Source organism: Aythya ferina (genome assembly GCF_964211825.1).
Source record: "Aythya ferina genome assembly, chromosome: 16".
Classification (NCBI taxonomy): domain Eukaryota; kingdom Metazoa; phylum Chordata; class Aves; order Anseriformes; family Anatidae; genus Aythya; species Aythya ferina.
Genome location: NC_140315.1, coordinates 2,459,922 through 2,483,986, shown reverse-complemented (window position 1 = coordinate 2,483,986; position 24,065 = coordinate 2,459,922). Strand labels below are relative to the sequence as shown.

Below are 24,065 nucleotides of genomic sequence, written 5' to 3'. Positions count from 1 at the left end.
CTGCTCAGCCAGGAAGGCTGCCCAAAGTTTGGGTTTGTTTGCCTGGCAGGGATGCAGGGAAAAAATACAAATACTTGAAAATTAGCAAAGGGGATGTTAGCTATAGGGACTGACCCTATACCCTCTGAATTGCTATCTTAAACATGATCTGCTCAGCTAAAAGAGACAGATATCAACCTCCTGTGGCATTTTGCTGCTGGAGGGAGGGAGCAGGCACATGGCCAGGACTTGCCCAGGACACAAGGCTGTTCAGATGCTAACCATGCAGCTCTCTGGAGTCTCCTGGATGTAGGAGCAGCAGTTTGGGAACATTTTGCAGAGCCCCATGTGGACCAGAAAGATTTCAAAGCCATTCAGATGTTGGACCAAGACTCCCAGGGCGTATAAAGCTCATGAGATACCAGTTGGGCTCACCCAGTTTAGACAAAATTATTGCTATCCTTGCTATTTTATAGACATTTATTGCGAACTGCAATTTTACTTTCCCTCTGGTTATCCTGGAGTTGATTTATAGCCTTAAATATGCCACGGGCAGCTTCCCAGAGGAGGAAGAAACTCTTGCTTCAGGCTCGAAAAAACAAGCTCAATTCTTCCCCGTGCTGCCCACATGCAGCCCAAGGAAGACTTGCTGTATCCGAATTCCTCTGAGAACATCTCCCAGCTTTAGCTAAAGGGACAAAATTGCTCACATTTGGTGTCCCCTGCACAAGCCTCACTCATGCCTGGTACCTGCAGCACTTTCCCTTCAGCAAGGCTTAGTGTGCCCAGTGAAATGGAAAAAATGCCTCTCTGGGAGCACCTCAAGCTGCTTTTCCCAGCCAGGGGAACATGAGGATGCTTCCTGGTGTGCGTGTAGGGCAGCAAAGCACCAACAGGACCTCAGTGGTGCTGCACGGAGCTCCCTGCGCTCCCCGTCCCGCTCCAGCCGCACCAGCAGCTGCTGTCCCCCTGCACGCAGCTCTGGGGCTGGAGCAGCTCAGCCCCTTAATTAGGTCACGAAGGGATCACACACAAAACACAGCCAGGGCCTCAGAAGGGAAAACACATGCTAGCTCTGCAGCCGGGGCAAAGCTCAGGAGGGGAAGGATGCCAGAGCAGGAATAACTCTTCCCAACTTCGCCCGCAGGAAAGCGCAGCACCCTGTCTTGGTTTCTGCTCAACAGCTGGGTCCCCCCCCTCCCCGACACCTTAGCTAAGTGGTAGTGTTGCTTTAATTTCCTCTTGCTCCTGCCGCAATGCCAGATTGCTTGGATATTCGTAAACAGAAGGAGTTTAATGAAAATTATAATTAGAGCCCCGCAGTGCTCTTGCAGGTCGCCTTTACGCTGGGCTGCCTATTTACATTACAAATCAGGCTGGTGTCACTGCCGAGTCTGCAGCCAGGGGAGGGAATTCATTAAAAGGGAAGTGCAGGGTGGCTGAGAAATAGGGGAGAAAGCAAATGATATTGTTATTATTAATAATCGAGGAAATTGGGAGCTGCCATGGTCTTTCTGCGACTCCGCTCCGCGAAGAAAAACCCATTTGTAGTCATCCCGCAGCAGGAGGGGAGACAGCACGGCCACCCAGAAATTTCCACTGGTAATTACAGCACAAGCAGACCCTTTTTTTTTCATAGAGCATCTGTTTCTCATGGAAAGCAGAGAGGCAATGAAGATTTTATCTCCCCCACCAGGACGCAGAGAAGTCCTCTTAGCACTTCTGCTTCCTAATACCTAGCTGTGAAGTTGCGGGGTCAGGGAAAGACAAGTGAAGCCGAAGGGCTGGATTTCCCAGGATTTTATAGCTTTCCCATTCCACCTGCCAGCAGCTACACGTGCTGCTTGTTGCCTCGCTGTGACTCCATGAGCAGCAGCTCCTTGAAGAAGACAGAAGCCCTCGCTTTGTTCAGCGCTGGAGCACCCGCTAACGCGAGACGTGGTGTCCGTCCAGCTGGAGCCACGTGCGGCAGCGCCCCGTGAGATCTGGGCCCAAGGAGCAGGAGGGAAAATCCCATGGGAACAACATGGAGGCTGGGTATGGATGCACTGACACAACCTGGATCCTACAGAGAATAGGACAAACCAGGATCCATCTCCTGCGTTTTGTTCTGCTCCCCCACAGTGCTGCCGCAGAGGTGTTAACCTCCTGTTTTCCCAGCTATGGAGTGAAATTAGAAATAATCCCCTCATTTTGCACAAAATCTTTGATATTTCATATTAACACATCAGCAGGAATCCTAACATTGTAATGGTGTTTTCCTTGGCTGCCAGCCTGCCCATCAGGATTACAAGAGGTCTCATTTTAGGCTGGGAACTTTCCTGTGCTGGTCGCAGCACCAGACCCTCACCCTGCCCCTCACCATCAAGTTCACAAAGCGGAGCTCTCACCCCACTTCCAGGCCTGCATCCCCCCAGATTCAGCCCTGCTGTGGGGTCCTGGTGCTCAGCAAGTCCCAGCAAAGGATGCCAAGTCAATTCAGGCTCCCCACTGCTGCCTGCTCCAGCTATTACCCTTACCTTGCCCTCCATGGTCAGAGGATGTAACTTCAGTCTAATGAACAGCTGGGAAGTCAGGACAGAGCAGATGAGCTAATGCCACAGAAGTGATTGGATTTATATATCAAATCTGACCCTGGAGACTTTTCCTTCTGCACGTCATGACACTATGCAGAAAGTTTTCAGACAAATTAGAAGCTGGAGGTGTTTTAGGAGTTTGGCCACGAGCGTGCCAAGTGATTCGCTTGCATTTCAGGCATGCTGTCATCAGGATAAAATCACCCGTACTGAGACAGCCGAGTTTTAATCATCTCTACTAACACTCTGTTGTTTATGCTCTGCCAAAAATAATAATAATAATAAACCTAACATGAAAATGTGCTTATTTCAGTTAAAAAGCAGACACAGGGAAAATTCCCCTTGTGAAATTGTATTGTGAAAAGACGTAGCCATTCCCCAGTTCCAGAATCTGTATCGGTGCATACTGACCAACTCTCTCCTAAAGAATGTGCTCGGAAACTTCCAGGCCTGTCATCAAAGCCCGAAGTGAGAAAGCATCGGGAAGAAAAGAGTATTTTGGAAATGAAACCCATTTAACAGTCCAGCTTCTGGTTTCAGTAAAATGCTTTTGATAGGAAGGGTTTTAAATTGGAACAAACAGGCAAACAACCATTTTGCTACAAATAGGGACTGGCAGAGGCTTTTGGGGTCTTGCAGGAATTTTCCAATAACCACAGTCCCCACAAACAACTTCACTTCTATGGAGTAGCTAAAAAATGCATCGATCACTGTTGACTTTCATGTTCCGCGTGCTTCACTGGGAGGAAATCAATCCTGCTTAAATCATGGATTAATTACTTTTGTAATCGCAGGTAACAAACCCAGCTTCCCTCGCCTCCCTCAAGACCTGTACTCTAGGGATGCTTCATTTTGGCAGCCACTCGAGGAGGAAAAGCCAAGACCCAAGGGCTGGGGACTCCTGAGGTGCCAGCCACTTCTCGGCGCTGCTGAAACCTACACACGGCCCCGGCGACGTGGTCCTGGAGTTTCCCTGGGTTCCAGGTCCCTGGGGTGCCAGGTCCCCTGGGTGCCAGGTCCCCTGGGTTTCTTCCCCAGCTGCAACCTCCCCATGGGCATTATGGATTGGGAAGCACAGATCCAGCTCTCTTTTCCCTAAGCTAATAAGAGCAGGAGAACAGAGACACATAAACTGCTCAAACAGATTAAATGAGTAAGGGTGAAGCACAGTGGAGATGGTGGAAGGTTTAGGCACCAGAGGGTGCTGGCTTCAAAATGTGAGAAGGAGCCGTGGTGGAAGTCGGTCAGCTCGTGGTTTTCGTGCCCACCATTCCCCACACCGTGTGTTCCTGTAGGTGTCAGCTACGCTGTGTTTGAGAGGAGGTCAATGAGACAGAAGATCCTTATCGGGGATTTATTGGCAATACGGTATTGTGCTTAAAAAAACCACTGAGATTTAACAAGTTCTCTGACGTGCAGTAATGGCATTGACCATACTACTTTTTGTGCTGCATTCCCTTTGTTTTGGCATTTCAGTCCAGGCAGATGATGAAACGAGACCCGTGACGCTCCCTTTGATGGAGGCGAGCTGCTGCCTTTCTGACGGCGTAAATACGGACTCGGCGCCTTTTAAAGAGCATTATTTTAAAAGGAAAGCCCTTTTGAGCGAGGCCTGGAATGGGGTTATTTTCCACATGACCAAGCGTCAAAAGGAAAGCAGCAACCCCGTCCGTCCTCTTAGCACCCTTCCCAAGTCCCCCACGGGATGGATTCGTCCCAAGGTGAAACGGGAGCGAGTCCTCGATTTATTATCATTTCCTTCTTGTCCTCCTTAACGCAGCTCCTGCCAGGATGAGTTTGCTGGGGGAAAGCGGACGGAAACCAGGCCTTTCAGCTAAATAGGACTGGGGGGAATTTTGCCTTTGGGGGAGGGGGCGGATGGGCCTCATTAGGAAGGGAAAATGTGCAATGTGGGGCTTTCGCCACCCGCTGCCCGGCCTCCCAATTAGGGCGGCTGAGACAAGAGCGGCGTTCTTCCACGGGGCTGTTTGTGCAGCGTCACTCGGCCATGGTTTATCTTACCAGCATAATTTCTCTCGTCTGTTGTGCTACCCGATTTGTTTGGATTTTTTGCAGTCTCCGTGTTATCGGGGGCGTCTTTTGGCCCCCCACCAGCCCACTCCCCAATTAAGCGTCCAGGAGCATCCCACAACCGCCAGGCCCCTCCTCGGCTGCGCTCCTCGCACGATGTTCTCCTACCCTCCCCTGCTGACTTGAGCTCATGGTTTATTCAACAGCAGAGCTGAATTTCTCTTTTCCCTCTCTCTCTCTCTTTTTTTTTTTTCTCTCCCTCTCCTTTTCAACAAGCCCGCTCAATAGATGCCACTTTGGCAGCTCGCTTCTTTTGCAGCAAGTCTCGGCCGTGCCGGTTTGGTGACCTTGCCAGGGTGGCAGCTCTGAAGTAGGGCACCCGTGAGCGCTTCTGCCTCCTCCAGCCCTGAAAGGGGACAAAGACTTGCCCTCTATTAACATCTCTTACAAAAGCTCCGTCCACACGTGGCCCTGCCTCCCTGCTGCGGGTATCGCTCCCCGTGGGGGACGGAGCTTGTTCCTCGTCCCAGGAGCAGCAGCGTCTCTGGCTTGTCTCTGCTGCAAACTTTCTGATCGCCTCGCTCACGTGCTTTCACCTTCTTGCTTGCAGAGGTCTGCCTGCACGGATTAGCTAAAATAGAAGAGTGCTAATCCACATTATGGAAATTCAAATCCTCGTCGCTACATTAGGTTGTTTCAGGGAAGTTTAATCTGGCAGGGCTGTGCGGCGAAACCCACTGCTTTAAGAGGTAACAGCACCCATGCATCCCCTCTCCTACCAGCGTGCAAACACCACTGGGGTAAAAAACAGCATTATCCTCCTTAACGTAGCACCTCAGGATTATCACAGTTTCTGACGTGGTCCAACAAAATCCCATTGAGCTGAATGAGGGACTTGCTGCTGCGTTCCCACTTGGTCTGCCAGCGCTGTTTTTCCAGGATTTCTGCTAGAAAATCCATGTAGTATGTCACCACCCAACACCGGGGCTCCGTCTGAAACGCCCTTTGTGGGTGAGTGCCCAAAATGAGTGAGGAACTTCCCGCGGCCCTGGGAGCCACCACGAGGGAAAAACTTGGCAGACGTGAAACCTGGGTTACGTCTCACGCTAGGAAAGCATCCTCTGGCAGGGCGATCTGCAAAACGAGGTTACTGCCCCTCCGCCTCCTGTCACCATGAGCTGCTTCAGAAATTCATCGCACTTTAAATGATTCACTCCAGTAGCCATTCAGCCCCAGTTCATAGATTGCAGAGCCTTTATTACGCAGCCATATATTTAGCGCTGGAATAGTTCTCAGCAGTTGTAACGGCCCTGTCATCTGAGGCATAAAACAAAGAGCCATTATTCATCAGAGGAGAGACACAGGCTTTGTTGTCTGAAGCCATGGCAGAGTTTTTCTATCCCCGTATCTGTTCTTTCAGGCTGTCACACAACCCAGTTTTAAACTAGTTCAGTGGCAGCCCTGGAAGTTCGAGTGCTCCTGTAACTTCTCCTAGCCAACTTCACAGCTAATGTTTTAATCTGGCAGCACAACTGATCCTGAGCACCCAAAATATACGGCTGGTGACTTAAAAGCAGCAAAGTTCGCCTTCTCAGAACAGCTTGAGGTAGATGGTAGCCTCTGGCTAGGTAGGGAATAAAAGCCACATGGGTTTATTTAAAGATACGAGCATGCATGGGTCACAAGGATGGATGAGCATGTAGTTTGTGCACTGTTTATACCCAGGAGATCTGGGTTTGGGCTCTGATGGCAGAGATTTGTGGGGACTGGAGGACCCAGGAGTATTACAAGGTGTGTGTGTGCCGGGTCCTGCAGGACCCTGCAGCCCACCAGCCCTCCCGTGCAGCATCGTGGTGTCCCTGAGTGTATGTCCAGCATGGAGGTGGAGGAACCAGCCCAGTTCTCAGGATCTAGACACCTCAGTGATGGATGTACTCAGCAAGAGCCTCCCACTGCCCTGCCTAGAACCTCTGGGAAGAGCAGTCACATTTGGGGCCAGAAGACCTCTTCTACTGTGAGCTTCTGTGGTGCAAATGAGCCCGTGAAAGGCAAACGAAGCAGCACCATTCCCAGAACCAACTGCCAGCACCTTCTCCTCAGGCTTCTGAGAGCAGCTGAGAACCTGCACAAATGCAGAGCAAAAAGCACAGAGAAAAGACCCGCCTGAGAAGGTGCTGTGCACAGGCTCTCCCCAGCTGTGTGCACGGCGAGGCAGCCCCATCCTTCCTTTGAATCTTTCCTCTCCAAATAATGAGGTGGGAAACTCGAAGACCCAGAATCCTGAAAAGTGGCACAAATTTGCCCTTTCCCAGCTTTGTAATTAGTTTTAAGGCTGGCAATGCCATCTCCAAGCCCCCATGCTCATTTTTCTCCGTGTTCTCACAAAGCAGAGGGCACAAAACGGACCCACCATGAGATCCTGCTACACTCCCCCAGCACCCGAACAGCCAGCAGCCTCCTAGCCTAATTAGCCAAAATGTATTCTGCACATATTTAGCATTTCTGAGTAATTAGGATAATCAGATTTCTCCCCTAATTCTGTACGTATACAATCTAAGCAGGTGTATGGCTGTTCCCACAATGAGCCCACAAAAAGCGCGTTGTCTGCTGGAGGTGCGGATGCCAGCCGCCTGTCAGAGCCCGTTCTTGTCTCGCACACGGAAATCTGCTGCTGATGGATTACCAGGAGCCATGGGAAATTAGGAACTGGGTTTGATGTGGGTAAGAAGCCAGTAGTTCGGATATTTGCACTATCTAAAAGCACAGAGCCTCCAAATCTGGCCAGAGACTTGGCGGCTCTTCTCGCAGTCCCCCAGGGGAGTGCCGTGAGAGCTGCTCCTCTGCCCTGCAGTCGAACCAGTGGTGTTTGGGGTTTCCCAGAACCCACGTTTTGGGTTCTGGGAAGTGCCACAGCCCACCCAAGGCCGAGGGCTCACATGTCAGTCCTTCTTGACAGGGTTAATCAGCTGCAAGACCATGCCCTTGCTCTTTGGACCTGGCAGCTCATAAATACATACATATGAGCTCTGGTTTTTCCAGGACTGTAAGTACAGCTCACAGAGGCACTCCAGGCCAGCTCTGTCCTGTCCTGCTGAGGGTCACAGGGTCTTTGGTTCATGGCGAGTTTTTCTCCAGCCAGCTTCATGCAATAATTCCCTCTGGGGAAGCAGACAAAGGCTGGTTTGGTTTGGTTTGGTTTGGTTTGTGCGTCCATGACTGCATCCATCTCTTTGGGATTTGGACTTCATGCCTTCACAAAAACGGGACAATTTCCAGCTTGATGTTGTGTCAAGGGTACAGAATCTTTGAAGAGGAGCAAGGAAGCTCTCAAGCCCCGTGGCATGGAGCGAGGAGCTGCTGAATATCTGCACCATGGCAGCAGAAACGGGAGGCCCTGCCACACATCCTCCACAGAAAAACCATCTCGCTGCTGAACTTGTAGAGCTGTAGAAATAATGTCCAAACCTTGCAAGAATGAACAAAACCAAGCATGACCAGGGTTTGGCTTCCTCCTGATCTCCAGGTAGGGGAACCTTCTTGGTACTGGGAGTAAGAGCTGTTACCACAGAGATCATTCTCTGGTGGAGCTGAGGACAGACAGTGACAAACTGTTAATTGTGGTGAGGCTGTTTATCCGAGATGGATGAACACACCCTACAGAGCTCCATGCAAGGTTACACTCCATATTTTATAAGTTCTGTGTGGGTAATAAAATACTCCGTCCCCTCCGTCAGCGTCCTCTATCTCACCTTCCCTGTTCAGCTGAGACGCTGCTTACAGATGAACTGTCTCAGAGAACAGCACTTGGAAAATATAATTCAGCACCAGGCACTGTAATGGGCCCAAGGCTGCTGTCAGGGTCACCAGGGACAAGGGACAGGTCCCTGTTCCCCAAAAAGGGGTCACAGGAGGCAGTGTCCCAGGCTTTGTGTATTCACTGTAGTTGTGTATTGATCTGAGCACCGTGATTCATTTTTTGTCAAGTATACTTAGCTTCCGAGGAGAACTTGAACCAAACTTTCCTCAGTGGTATTCAATTCCTCTGCAAACCGGCATCTGTGTGCCTGCAGAAAGAAATAGGACGATGCTCCTGGTTTGCTAGAGCTTTGAGCACTGCATCAAAGAGCTGGAGAAGAAAATTTCCAGAAGAAAGCGGATGTTTTGCTGGCCTGGGAGAGCAGGGAGCAGGCGGGCAGCTCAGCGCCGCGCTGAGAGGTGTCGAAGGAGGCTGGCACAGCGACTCCTGACGCCTGCCTCCTCCACGCAGGTGACAAAGGCAAGCTGTTGTCTTGATTCCCACAGTATATTTTCATTAAGCTGTGGCAGATGGCAGCGGAGGTCACTGCTTCCACACCGTCAGCCTTTCAGCCGAAAGGTGTCAGGGAATCTGACACCTCAATTACCAAAGCGAGACTCATCCGCACAGCAGCCGGGAGGAAGGAGGAAGGGGGATTAGAGGAGCTTCTCTCCTCATTTCCACAAATCCGCACCTTTGAGAGAAAATCTGGGATGCGAGCTTCCCCGATAAACAACGTATTTGTGTCGAACGTCCTGCCACAGGAGCAGCTGTGCTGAGAACCAGCCGCAGACAGGAGGAAAATGGCAATTAAATCCGTGCGGAAATGAGACCAGAAAGCATCCCTTGGAAAAGACCGCGATGTTAATGAGCTGCAGGGAAGTCAGGAGACGATCCACAGACCTTCCCTCAGCAGAGAGCTGCCGCTCGCTCCTCTCCAGGCTGCGAAACTTGGAACACGAAGCGAAATAAAACTTCTGTCCCAGCGAGGAGCCAGAGGACATCACCACCAGCTTCGGTGTGATCCACACAGAAATCAGTTCTGCAAGAAGCAGCAGCCCTGCTGAAACCCCATCTCAATGGGGTTTCGGTGATTTCAGTTTTTCTCATCCCTACTGCTAATAACCACTTTCCTGTTATTACTTTACTAGTGCTGCTTCGCTTCTTTTTACTGCTGTTAATCCTTGCTTTTGTAACCGTTGCTGCTATCCCCGACAAGAAGAAGATGAAATAAGATTGTGACCCTTACCAGAGCTCCATAAACAAGCCAAGCAAGAGCCGTTTATTCTTATTTTGAGATCTCGTGAACTTTAAGAGCCATAATATGATTTTTGAAGGACTATAAAATATCTCAGATTGGCAGTTCTACTGGGTGTTATTCACCGAGTTTCCTTCAACAACAAATACACCAAAAAGCAGTGTCCTATAAACAGGTAACAAATCAACCCAACGAGCCAGTGCACTGCAGCAACCCCAAAGCCTGTGCTTTCTTTTTGAGAAGTTCTCCCCTTAAGCCCCAGTCCTTAGGAAGTACATCGGAGCTCCCAACGTGATGACATCAGAGATGTTTGGAAGATGAAAATATTCAGACCTCAAAATTCCGATAAAAAACACCAAAACCAAAACTTCTTTTTGGTGAGACTTCTCAATTTTTTTTTTGACAGAAGCTTGAAAACACTTCTGAAAAGTTCAAAACAGCTGGGGTTTGGCACAATAAAACTCCCATCATCTTCAGCAAACATTGCTAAATGCCAGAGTATTTGCAAGAAATGTCCTTTTTCTTTTTTTTCTTTTTTTTCTTTTTTTTTTTTTTTTAAAAAAAAACAAAGACAAAAACAAAAAACTTGTGTTTTAGATATGGGGAATGGAAAAAGAATGCACTGCCTTTGACACACACAAAAAAAGTTTCCACTTTGTTGAAAATGTTCTTCCTACCAAGTCTCAACACAGACACAACCAATGCAGCCAGGTCTGCTCACCACATTTACTCCAGCCCAGGAGGAATGGGGACAAAGGGAACCCCACAACCATAGGGACGTTAAATCATAAATTATCTCTGCTTTTTAATAACAAGGAAAGGTCTGGTTCTACCAACCTCAAACCCAACGCTTTGTTAATGGGAGAAGGGAAAGCTCCAGCTGGGGCACTCAGACCTCGCGAAATCATATGCGTTTTCTTAAGTGCTCAGAAAGCGATAGGCTATTCCAGGGTTTTCCTGGAGGAAAAGCCATCACAATCTGGCCTTTGTTATCCAGCTTATTCTCCAAGAGTTCCTACTGGAGGGCCCCTGGAGCAGATTCTTGGAAGGGCTCCATCCTGCACCCCGGCCAAAACGAGCCGCGTTTCCGTATATTATTAGCACACAATGGAGCAACGTCAGCTCCGCGCTGGGAAGGGCCCCTGGCAGGCGCAGCTCTCCCGGCCCCTCAGCCCCACACCAGGCAGGGGAGAGGCTCCCTTTTGGGGGAAAACCAGGTCCTTTGCTTCTTGCGTGGCCCCGGGGCTCGGGGAGAGAAAAAAGGGGAGGCAAAACCACAGAGCGTGGTCGGGCAAATGCAGCGCACCAGCCGAAATAAAGCCCTGGGAGTCCGAGAAGAGTTGACCAGCACCAGCCCTGCCCTCAGCTGCTTTTTGGCTTGGTCTTTGCCAAATGTCAGTCCTGGTCTGAAAGCGCTAGATGGGTTTGGATAGTAGGCACAGAGCAACTTGGTTCCTGTGAATCGCGCAGGGGCTGTGCCACCGTGATGGGGAACACGGGCATGGGCTGCCTCAAACACCCTGCGTGTACCCCAAACCCCTCTCGCCTTGTGCTGCTTTTGGGCTCAGACCGCCGTGCTGCACCGTTACGGCCTCCAGTTGTTCAGGAAAAAGTAAAAAAAAAAAAAGAAAGATCTCCGCATGCAAAAATTCAACTTTTTGTAAGAAAAGCCCCACAACTCCAAAATTAAAAATGTTCGCCAGCACAGCAAGCCTTTGCCAGCACATTTTTGATTTTTCGCCAAAATATTCTGGCCAAAACTTTGGAGAAAAACTCGGAATTGTCTATGGAAAGCAGATACTTCTCATGAAAATATTCATTTAGTCAAATCCCCAGGTTTCTACTGAAAGTCAGCATCAGTGGAAAATGCTGACGAGCTCTATTATTGGCACAGCTTTAATTTTCCTTTGTCTGGAACAGACACGGAGAAGACAGCATCTGTCAAATATAGCCTTAGACTTATGTTATTATTTAGCCCGGAGTATTGTTCAAGGACTTCGGGAAAGGATCGAGCCATCACGGTGTTGGGTGCTGTGCGTATGCACAAAAGACAGTCCCTTCTCCAGCGGGATTGCAATCTAAGCACAAAACCTGGAGAAGATAAACAGCTGGGGAGAGCGCGAGGCAATTTTGGAGTGGGCCTGATCAGCATGATGAGCAAAGGGACACCGTGCTTCCCTCTGCACCTGCTCTCGCCTTCAGTGCTTTGTGCTCAGCCGTGCCACAGCTGCCCGGGCTCAGGGCTCCCCCAGGAGATGCATCCAACTGCCCCGGCTCCGGAGGCAGCTGACAGAGGGGGAGAGATGGGCCTTGCTTTGCCCACCCTGCCTCCCGTTCAAAATCTCCCTGGGATGGAGAGAAAACCACCTCCGCAGCCCCAAAATGCCGACACCACCATCCCGCTTGCCTCTTGGAGAGGAAAACACTCTGCCAACCTCCCTCCTGCAGACCCAGGGGCACTGACCAGCTTGAATCCGCCCATTTTAACTCATTTTTTTTTTCTTTTTTTCCCCCAAATCCTGCCTTCTCAGATGCTCTGTGCAACCCCACGTGCCCGTTTTCTCCCCTTTTGCCCCAACCCCTCGCGTGCTCTCCATCGCCTCGCATCTCGCCCAAGCCGCCGCGACCGCTCCAGTTACGAGGGAGCAGCTAGGGAAGGATCTGTGCTGGTTCCAAATACTTTCCAGCACTGGTCACCCCCTTCTGCAAGAGATTAAAAAGGCATTGCCGAGAAGGGAGCGAGGGAGAAGGAGCAGAAGAAAATAAATAAATAAAGGTATATAGTTACTTTTGGTTAGTCTCAATCTGCAGGCCCGTCCCAGGGCGCCGTGTTCTGTGCTCATTTGAAGTGTTAGTCACTTTTTCCATTAGAAGCTCTTATTCTAGGGGGATTTATAATGTATCTGTAAAATTGTCTCCAGGCTTTGCTTGGCATCTGAGCTCTCAATCCATGGACAGAATGTAAAGAAACTGCAGTTGTTTGATTTATTGGGACAGGGCATGGGGAGGGAGGGAATTTTTCCATGCTCAGCTTGGTGGAAATAAATTCACGTAGTGCCTTCAGCGCATGATCGCTTAGTACTCTAGAAAACACTCTGTTTGGGTGCAATCTCAGGCTGTCGGGGAGGAAAGAAGCAAATCAAGGATTTTTTTTTTTAAATATTTCGCTGCCTGAGCCCCAGCTGTGGTTCCTCACCGTGACCCAGGCTGCAGCCCCATGGCCCTGCTGGCTGCTAACCACGTGGATGCCTGCCCTTGACAAGCCCTTTCCAACCCTAATTTCTAGGAGGGATGTTCCTGAACCCCTGTAGAGGCTCCCTTGCAGGATCCGGGTGCTGCTCTGCTCATGGGGAGGCCTGCAGTCTCTTTCCAGCCTTGCCTGGGGCTTTCCCTGGGCAGGATTAGCGAGGGCGCGAAGGTGCTGAAGGCGCCGTTAGCATCTGGAGGAGAGGTACTAGAACCAAGCGGTGACAAAACCCTTGGGAATTTCAACACCGGAGGAAATTAATAGGACAGAGCATCCCCCTGCAGGCCTGGCCAGCACGGCGATGGGGTCAGACACGTGTTTCTTGTTACCCTTTCGCCGCTGGGACTGGGGTGGGAGGCTGCAGCAGCTATTAACCTACTCCCCAAGCTCTGGGCTACCACAGTCCCACACCTCGCTCGTGGCCCTCTGTGCTGGGGCTGAGGACAAACCCCTCTATGGGGTGGCCCCAGTTTAGCCGCTCACCCCAACTTCTGCTGAAGACAGGGATGGACGGGGAAGAAGGGAGGGATTTGGGACAGCAACGCACAGCAGGACCCACGGGAAGAAGAACCCCAACCTCCTCATGGCCTCCCTCCAGCACAGACCAGCCAGGAGCGAGAGCTGAAGGTGGACGTTGCGAGGAAACAATAACCTAAAATTGGAACACGGCGAATTATTTATTCAAACTACAGCCTCGCCTCTCCCCCTCTTGATTAGCAAACCGCTGGGGAGCCAGCCCTGATTTTCTGCAGCCGGCCGTGTTTGGCTCCGCTTGCCTCTGCCGCGAGCGCTCAGCCCGTGGGGGGCTGAGGATCTCGTTGGTATTCGCGCTGTGTAGCAGCTCCTTGAATTCACAAGTTGTTCTGCTCTGCCACGGGATCACAAACTTTTTTGTTTGGGGAGCACACACAGCAGCGATTAATATGTTTTCTGCTTTTGGCTTTTTTTGTTGTTGTTTCTTTTTCCCCAGGGAAACATTGAAACTGCAGTTTGCAAACACTTCCCCCCACACCAACTCAGCGACTTGCACCTCATAAGAAAGCAAACTGAAAAAAAAAAAAAAAAAAACACATCGCAAGCCAATTCTGTTTCATTTTTGGGGCAGGGGGGTGTTATTTCATGTTTCCATTCATTGTTTACAAAAAGCCCCTGTGAAGCCTGGAGGAACTGACATGAGAATATGTAAAGAAACCCAAGGCTGTGCTGCAGAACTGAAGTGGGAAATGCCACAGCTGCAGTGCTCTGCCTGTTCAAGTTAGAGGCAAAACATCCACTGCCCACAGAGGAGCCAGGGTTTCACCCCGGGACTTCGGCACTGGGAGGCACAGAGCTTGGCAACATGCAGGAAAGACCGTGAAGGGTTCAAAGTATCAAATGAAGCAGAGCAGAGACACGAGAGGAACAAAGGAAGTTCACGTCGTTATAATTTATTGATGATCTTGGCCTGATTGCTTCAGTGTTTTGTCTCAGCAGAGCCCACTCCGAGCAGCAGTGAGTCCTGCAGGTCACTTGGCCGTAGTGATGTGGAAATGATGCGAAGTCTTACGGACAAGCATCACTTAAAATAAAATTAATAATAATAAAAAAAAGCACCAGGCTGGACCTCACCCTCACCCAAGCACTTGCTGGGAACCAGCCAGGATCTCCTGACCTCACCCCCATCGGAGCGGAGCTCCAGGAATTCCCTCCCCATAGTTCACATTTTTCCAGCTCTACCAATTCACCCCGCGAGTGCCATGGGAAATCGCCACGGCCGAGGCATCCAAACTTGCTTAAGAATGAGCCAAACTGATTCTTTTCTTCCAGGAGGAGGGTCTTAAGGAAAATAAAATGCTGGGGGTTCTTTGTCCCCGTATCTTGGATACGAAAAAACTCCCACGCTTGTCAGGAATAAGAACAGCACCAGCAGCCCGTGGCTTTTTTCTTTTTCATTTTTTTTTCCCTCCGGTATATGCGAGTGTGTGCCTTAAAGCGGGATGGCATGGTGATGGGGTTCAGAGACAGTCAGGGTGGAGATGCCAATTTCTAATGTAATACGGGGCACAGCTTCTTTCTTCTGTGATCACGGGTGAGAAATCAAAAGAAATAATCCAGGAGACTAAATACACTCCCCGGCCATTCAAGCCACTCATAAATATGCCGAGGGAGGCGCTTTGTGCGAAAAACTTCTATTCTGCGTTTTGTTTAACTCTGAGTCAAATCTTCCATCCACATCTTGCGATTGTGCTGCTCACAGTTCACGGGGGTATTCCCACTCTGCTCCCCTCTCTTTTAGGGCAGAAAACTAGCAGGTTCCCGTTTTTTCTCATGAGAGGCTCTCCCACCTTCAGCCAAGTGCCTGCTCGCTGCCTCTTGGCAGAAAACAAGCTGCTGTAACAGCGAGCGACCCCAGCACAAAGAGTTTTAGCTGGATTCGCCCCTTGGCTCCAGCTCACTCTTCAACAACTTAGAAGAAAGATTGCCATTCCCTGCACACCCCTAGCGCTCCAAAATCAAGCAAATTCAGGAGATCTACATGAAATTAAGTACAAGAACGCTGTCATTTCCTTTTTAATGCTGGAGGAGCCCTGGAGCCTTCAGCTATGGACAAGAAGGGGACCCTCAGGTCCAGGCGGGGTGCGCAGGGCTCGGCACAGCCAGACCTTTGTTTGCCACCGGCGTGTGCAGAGGGATGGGGACCCCTCAAGGGACACACCGGGCAGCTTATTCCTAAATAAATGGACATGGAAGCACGTCGGATATGAACACACCACCCCGAGGCTGGCTGAAATAATTCCCTTTCAGCCTGCGCAGCCCCATCCCATGCAGGGTGATGTAGACCCAGTGGGTCTGGGCACGGCTTAAGTTTGCTTTGCCTTTGAGCATCGCCACCGAGCCCGCTGGGACGCCTGGGTTGTGTAGTTGGAGTTGATAAGCACAAACTTGTACATCGAGGAGTTAAAAAGCAAGCAGGCAAACAAACAAGCAACCAAACCCAAGGCAATCAAACCCAAAACAAGCAAACCCAGAGCAACCAAACCCGAAGCGACAAGACTCAAAGCAACCAAACCCGAAGCGACCAAACTCAAAGCAACCCAAAATCCAAAGCAACTAAATCCAGTGTAACCAAACCCAAAAGAACCAAACCCAAAACAATCAAACCCAAAGCAACCAACAAGAAACCAACCGACCCCACGTTTCCCCGAGGTTTAAGCACCAACAAGCTCCGCAGCGAGCCCCGGGCTGCCCTCACCGCCCCTTCCCCTGCCGACCCCGGGCACCGGGGGGCTTCGTCCCAACCTGGGGGGCTTTGTCCCAGCCCGACTGCCCCCTTCCCGGCCCGGGCAGCCCTCGGCACCCCCAAATTCGCTCCCGGCACGAAGGGGGAGGCTCGGCTGGGGCAGCCCCCGGAGCTCCGGCACTTACCAGCTGCAGAGCGCAGAGGAAAATCAGGGTGCAGCGCCCGGTGCAGCATCCCATGGTCCCCGAGCGCGGCCCCGGGGCAGGGACAGGGACAGAAGGAGAGGGACAGACGCACGGACAGGGACACGGGGACACAGGGACACGGGGACAGGGAGAGCCCCACCGCCGCCCTGCGGCTCCCCGCGCCCCCGCCCGCAGCACGGAGCGCAGCCGCCGCTGGCAGCCGGGCAGGGCGCGAGGGGAGGAGGAGGAGGGACGGACGGACGGGCGGACAGACGGGCGGAGGTCTCAGAGGCTGCCGGAGCCCCTCCAGGAGCCGGGGAGGCAGAGGGACCACTGCTTAAAAAGGGCGATTCCCCGTCGGACGCTCCCGTCCCGCCGGGTGCCGGGGCTGGGACGCGCCCCCCGAGCCCCCTCCTTCGGCTGCTGCCGCCCCCCCCAAAGCCCTCCCCGGGGCTGAGCCCGGCAGCGCCGCGGCCCGGCAGCTCCCCGACCCCTTGCGAGTGCCCCCTGGATTTATTTGCATGATAATGATCATTTGCAGGGTCGCCCCGGTGGGGCAGCCCGCTGCACAGGGGTGCTCGGTGGGTGCTGGGGCAGGGGGGGTGCTGGGCAGGCTGTGCATGTAGGGCACGGAGCCTGTAGGGCGTCCTAGGAGATGGGAATCGGGATTTCTTCCCCCATTCCTACATGTTCTCCTCACCTTCTACCCCGTGCAGATGCTGGCTCGCTCACCCCAACATCATTAAGCCCCGAATTAAGCTAAAATGCAATGGTTCTTACCATAAACTTTGTCAGCTAAAGTGCACGGGGAAGACAAGCTCAGGCAAGGGGATAAGGCAAGGAATTCCTTAAAATGCACGTTTATGGGCATTTAAAGTCAGGTTTGTGCACGAATCCCACCTGGCTGTTTGCAGAAGTGCTCAGGGGAGCACCTCCTGCATGGAGAGCTTCCCCGGGGACATCCCAGCCCCACATGTAGACAAGCAGGGCAGGCTGCTTCAGCTTCAAACAGCAAAACCACGAGCACCCAGCCACCTCCTTCACCCCCTGAGCCCTCCCCGCTGCCTCCTGCCCATGAGGAGGAGTGGGACCAGGAGGCAAGGGCTCGTGTCACCTCCTGCCAGGGGCTCCTGGCCAGCCCCAGGAGCAGGGCGCACACACACGTGTGCTGGGAGCGGGACCTGCTTAGTGCTAAGCTCCAGCACAGCAGGATAAGAAGCTTTGGGGGAGACTCGTCTGATGACGACGTGCTCTCTTGGCAGCCTCCAGCGACTTCAGCGGTTGTGGGGTGAAGTTTGTTCTGCCACTGCTATTTTTTTCCTTGGACACAAGACCGGGGTTTGCTCCTGCCGCCGAGCAGAGCGTGACTTTGGTACCAGGAGGCATCAGCTCCACGTCCCTCTGAAAAAACACCAGGCTGCTGCTTGCAGTGGTGGGAGAAGGAGACGGCAGCTGAGATGACAAAGGCTCTATCATCTGGCTGGAGGGAAGCGCTGCTTGATTATCACAGAGAGCCCCAGGGTTAGTCCTGAGGCGCTGTGAGTGTCAGAAACCTGCTACTAACAACGTTGTTGTCATTCAAATCAGCCACGGGGAGAAAACCAAACAAACAAGCAAATTGTGAATACCTAAGCTTAGGACACAGGCTCTGAAATGATCACAAGTCCTACTGGTTTTAAATGGTGAAGTGTATTGATTATCTGACCTGTGCACCGAGCATAACGAGGGCAGCAATTAGCGCAGTCAGATACAATAAAACACACTTTATTATAGGTGAAAGGAGTACACCCGGAGAAGAAACCAATTTATTTCCCCCAGAAAACCGTGGACTGAAGAAGCTGTGGCAGCATTCGTCTTCCCAGGAAGGTGGATTTGGGATGGCAGAGGCAGTAGGAACAAAGACCAGATTATTTTTTAATGAATGTCGGTGCATTACGAACCTTACGAACCTTACGAACTGCATGGGGACATCCCCCTGCACTGTAGGGTCAGGCAGCCTGACATCAGATCTGTAACAGAAGCTCAAGGCCACCAGGAGGGGTGTGATGTGCTCTGGAAACTGCTGGGAGCAGCGTGGAGAAGGCTGGGCTGCAGCTGTGCCCCTTACTACCTGGCCTTTGGGGTGAATGTCAAGGTTTTCTGCACCTTTTGTTATCTCCTGCTTCTAAAAACCTCCCCTAAGCATCGCTATTTTCCAGCACAGCCATCCTACAAAGGAGACGTTGTGAGAAACAGCCAAAGGTACCGCTGCTGAAATAACAAGTTTGACACAAACAGGCAGGATTTCCCCACCCCCCGCACTTTCATCTCGATAAACCAAGGAAAAGGCAACTGCATGTGGGCTGGGACTCCACATGCATCTGAAGGCGAACACTAAATCATCTTAGCCTCTTAAGCAGGGCAAAACAGCAGTGATAACACAACGGTATCTCAAAAAGAGACCTGGAGCTCCCAGAGCCTGGTTTTGCAACCTGTATTGGGGATTTTTTGGCATGGGTATGGCAGGAGGCCCTCACACAGAGGGGATCTGCCCCAAAGCTTCCAGGTACACCCCTGGTTGGGGTTAGCGGGGCTGCTCCCACGTTGGAGGCTGCTCTTCAGCCTCAGCTGATGGTGGGCACCATCAGAGGTGTGTGAGCTTTGAGCCCGGTGTTTTGGTCATTCTTTGCAAGCCAATTAAAAAGCCTCCTGCAGAGCTCCAGAAAACCCCTTATCTCGGCGATGAAACATTCACTTAGCTGAATTTGGACCTAAGTGAGTAAAACACATGGAATTTAGATCTTAATTGGGTATATTTAATTAGGGGTGGATTAGCTAGGCGCTGTTGGAGGTGTACATAACACAGTGCCACCTCTGATGTGTGCTGTACCACGAGGGATGTGCCATGGGCCACTGCACGGGGACACTTGGCTTGGCGTGGCCACAGGAGCTGCCAGCACCTGCTAAAAGCTGTGAGCACCCTGAAGCCATCTGAGCTCCTGGCGGTTCCTTTTATCTTCCTCCAGCCTCCTCCTGGGATGAAGTCCAGCTGGGAATTATCCCCAGGTACACATGAGGCTCCAGAGACTGAACGTCCCCGTTCTCAGCCAGAGCTTGAATGAGGAACCCAGTCCCATCCCTTCAGAGAGAGAAATTTGCTGTGCCAAGGGCGGTTAACCTGAGACAAGAGGACTGGTGGCTGCTTGTTCCCGGCTGATGACATTTAAATAATTTCATGGTCGCCGTTGTGCTTTGGAAGAACCCAAGAAGCAAAGTTGGCAAGCTTGAAAGAAAGCAGCAGTGCCTCCCTGCAGCTCCTTATCCCTCGTGTCCACAGCCTCCTCAGTCTGACAACAAGAAGCACACCCGGGGCTGGAGGTATCAACCTGGGACACATTTTTTCGCAGCCCAAACCCTGGAGCAGTCAGAGCTGGAAGCTGTAGATGCTCTCACATCCCGCAATGCGCATGGGTGCTTTATTCCTCTCACTTCATTGACATTCACCTCCTCTCCGTTTTAATAACCCCAGCTGGGTCACGGCAGCTTTACGGACGCCTGATCAAACACAGCGGTGTCAGAGTCCTCCAGCCCTATCAGTGCCACGTCCAAAAGCCAAAATGTGCCTTTGTGGCTTTGTGCCCTTACTGCTCCCTCGGGGCCAACAGCAGCCTTTCCAAGGTGGCACGTCACATCCCGTTCTTCTGTCCCAAATCAGAACGAAAGCTTGCTGCCAGCCATCTGATCGATGGCTCCTTTCCTTTGTGTGCAGGACTCTGCAAGGGACACATTCGAAACAACCAGTTGGAGAACTGGAAATCAGTGGGAGCTGGGTGAGCTGCAAAAGCTTCTGCCCCAGGACACTGGGGGTGCTCCGAAGGAACGGATGAAGATAAATCAGGAGGAATGTTGGATGCTGTGACAGGACCTGGCCCGTTGTGACAGAGGTGTCACCGCTCACCTCGTACAGCAAGGGCTGCAGAAGGAGGACTTGTGATCCTCCCCTGTGTCCTACTGAAGATGTTTTTATATAGGAAAGGATTACTGAGCCAGCTAGACAAAAAAAAATCTCTTTCTGGAGAAAGAGATTATGGAAAGGGCAAGCACTTTTGATCTTCACATTTTTAATTTGTGATGTTTTTAAGCTCCCATTACCCTGGGGTAATAACAAGGGAGTTGTTTAGTGCTGCTGAAGCCAAGAGTACCCGAGGAGAGGACCTGAGCGGTGGCAGCAGCACGCACACGTCCTTCCTCCACCAGAGGGACCAGAGATAGAGAAGCAAAAAGTGAGCAGCGCCGCAGTGCTGCACGCTCAGCCTGTGGTGCCCAGAAAGAATAAGCACGCTGCTCTCCCCCTCTGAAAAAAAACAAACAAACAAACAAAAAAAACAACTTTGAAGAAACCAGGGCAGCACTGTGAGGCTGAAGCAAGAGTTTTAAAAATCAGTCTCATCACTACACAAGCGAGGAGACAATCTCAGTGACTTTCGTGTCTGGAAATAGTTTCCCAGCAGCCCAGGGCAACCTGTAAAATTTATCAGAAGCAGTGCGTGGAATCTGTCATTTTCCTTCTGAAGTCTTGGATGCTGCTTGGGGACGGATCCTGATCAGACTTTTTGGCATTTCTACACCTCCATCAACCACATTCTGCGTTTGTATTTCCCTACTGTTGGCTCGCTGAACCCCACGGATCCTCATCACCCTTTGACAAGGAGGTGGAGGGTGGCAAAGGTAGGAGGCAGCTTCAGAGCTCTCCACTGTGCCAGAGCAACAGCGAGGTGCAAGATTTGTCCACATTTAGTGATCCAGCCACCTTGTTCATACGATCAAAGGTTTGCATGAAGGAACCATGACCGATATCACACCGTAATGCATTTTTCCTCCTGGGGAAGGAGGAGGGAGTGCCCCAAGGGTTAATTCCCGCAGGAAAAGCAAGCTGTCACAGCTGACAGCCCAGCTCCCAGCCCCTGCAATCCGAGTCGCTGGCATGATTGCAGCCACATTTCCAGCTGCAGTTTCTCCAGGCGGTGTGACCAAGAAGTAATTCAGTGCAGCTGCCAAGGTCCCCGGGTATCGATACCAAGTGATTATTCGAGGCTTCCATGCAACAGTTGCATTTCTCAAATGATAGGACCAAACGGGCCAAAAGGCTGAGAGCAGCCTCTGATTTTGGGCGGCCTTTTTGTGGTCTTTCTTTTCGCCAAGCTGCTTCCCTGAGTGCTTAGGATTTGAGTTTTCCTCCCAGAGAATTCCCCCAATCAATTTAAGAAGTTCTCATGTGATACAACAGAGAAGAAATCAATAGTGGGGTTCTTTTAGGGTGCCTGCTGAAGGGCCGGGGGTCAGGAGGCAGCTGCACTGCCCGAGGTGGGGAGTGTGCAGCAGGAGCACAGCCAGTCCAGCACGGACAGGCAATGACCAGAGCCTTTTTCTGCCCTGTTTCACCGTATTTTCTCCCCTCCCAGCCCTTTTCTGCCCTTTTCCAGACATATTATTTCCAGTCCCAGCCAGTAAGACCTCGCGTGCATTAAGAAGTCAGCAGTGTCAGGTGCCACCAGGCTGAAGGAGCATTTTTTATACACGGTTAGTTGAGGAAGAATTAATTACCTTGGAAATAAGCCTCCAAAAGTCCCTTCTGAATCCCCCTGGAGGTGGCAGCCCTCCAGCAGGACCGCCGGGCTGCTGCCCCCTGCCCTGGTGGTGCCGACCCAGCACGATGCCACGTGTGACATGGCTCAGCACCACGGTGCTGGCTGCTGCACACCCCTAAAGGATGATAACACAAAGCTGCAGCCCTGCTTGTTAAATCAAAGCTTTTCTAGTAAGAATCCCTGCTGTCTTGCATGAAGACTTCCCGAATTTTGCCTCGCTCCCAGAATGACAAGGCGTGCGTAGGCAGAAGGTCCGGCGGAGGTCTCCAAACACAAGTGGCTGCTGAGGCTTTTCTCCAGCTCTACGAAATGTCACTGCAGCAGCACAAAGGAAGTCTTAGTGCCCTGATTGAGCACTGAGCTCAAACCAGATGTGAATTTCCTACAACAGGGCCCAGGGCCCTGCATTTTGGCTGTGGGACTCGCCTGAACTTCTCCTGCCCCAGCACCAGCAGGGCCAGTGGGTAACTGGTGGTGGTTATGGCTTTGGCAACATCAATTTAACCAAGAAAATATGTCAGAAAAACCCTTATACAGGGGTTTCTTAGCTGAAAAGGAAGGACAAAGCCATGTTCCCCTGCACAGTGAGAGGGAAGTGATTATTTCATTAAGTGCGGGTGGCATTTCCATAGCCTAGTGGCAAAATTCATTGGAGCTGGGTAAGGGTGCTACGTCGTGGCTGCCAAATGCCATGAATATCAATGGCCCTGAATGCTGTAATTAATAACGAGCAAATATTATTTATTCAGCACAGAAAATAATAATAATAAAATGAATATTTAATAAGAACTGGATTGATGTTTCACCCCATGGCAGAAAATATTTCCCAGATTACTTTTCTCATATTCTTCTGTGTCATAATGTTAGCAGGAATGAGCTTCTGTCAAGATTTACAAAAAGAAGACACCTCCCTGAAGTCGTGCTGAACTCTCAAACCCATTCTTTTAAAAATGGGACTGGGTCTTTGGTGGCACAGGTGACAACATGCTCACTGGGTGCTCTCCATAGCACGTAATAAATGAAAATGCTGAAAGATCATCCAAAAAAGGGTATTAGCACATTCCAATCAACTAACAAGACTACTCATAGAGCTAAAAGTTTGATGTTTTATTATTCTTCACACAGTTGCAGTTACTTAAATCATAAATAATGACAACGCAGAACTCGAACGGGGACATTTATCATGCGAACAGGTTTATTCCTCTCTGCTCTTGAGATTTATTAAATAGATTTATCTAACATGGATATCTTTGATTCTTTTTGCTCCCCTCCAATTTAATCGTTGTGACACCCTGCACATTACCCTGATGTAGCAGATAATCTCAGGTGCATTGGGAGGCAAGGGGGCAGTAAAAATTGACATCTGCTTAGTCCACCACAAGCGCCACCTGTACTATCATATTCATCCCACATAGGTGTTACTGAACAAGGCAAAATAGAGGTTTGTTGTTTTGTTTTGTTTTGTTTTTCCTTTAATCTTTGATGGGCTATGAAGAATCTCTCCCAACCCCACACTCATTTTGACAGCTGTTTCAGAAGAGATTTTTTTCAGGTGTTTTTTTTGGAATTTAAATTGGGTGGCAATACTACTTCACTTATGTCAGGGACTGCAGTATTAATTATACAAAATCAAGTCTTATTAATAGATTAGAAAGGCTGCAGGAAAGCTGTAAAAGAGGAAAATGTGAAAATGAGCATTCTTTGCTTTAAATCCTCTTCCAGAGACATTTTTTTTCACCTAAGAAATTTCATAGCCATCATTCAAAATCATTAACTTACAAGCAAAGCCGCATGCTATGTAGGTTATAGCAATAAGCTTTCACTTGTGATTATTCTTCACTGCAATTTTGATGCATGTATTTATGATTTTTTTGTGGAATCGGGCTTCAGTTTTCTCTGCTTTCAAATCAGACTATGCTTCATGTTCAAATGTTATCTTTTTGTAGCCCAGTAAAATTACTTCTACTTGCAAAATCTCAGCATGGAATACAGCTCAAAGAGCCTGTGCCTGCCTAATGTTTTATTATTTTATCCTATAATTTGTTATCATCGCATTTCATATGTGGTTGACTCTGGGCATAACAATTATAACAATGGCAATTGTGCTAAAAATATTTGTAATATTTGTAATATCTTTTCAAGCTAG

At 50.5% G+C, this 24,065-nt stretch overlaps 1 protein-coding gene across 3 annotated transcripts in view; it reads right to left on the bottom strand.

Annotated features, from left to right (window-relative positions):
- Positions 1-16,563, bottom strand: part of NKAIN4 (sodium/potassium transporting ATPase interacting 4) — a 47,128-nt gene extending 30,565 nt beyond the window's left edge. For 2 of the 3 annotated variants that reach the window (XR_014698624.1, XM_084538245.1), the window contains exon 1: positions 16,293-16,495. Coding sequence is in view for 2 of the 3 variants with exons in the window: in XM_084538245.1 (XP_084394371.1) it covers positions 16,293-16,346 (54 nt within the window). In the remaining variant the exon portion in view is untranslated. Of the gene's footprint in view, positions 1-16,292 lie in introns of all 3 variants that reach the window. The other variant, XM_084538246.1, reaches the window with a different exon arrangement.
- Between the last annotated feature and the right edge of the window lie 7,502 nt (positions 16,564-24,065).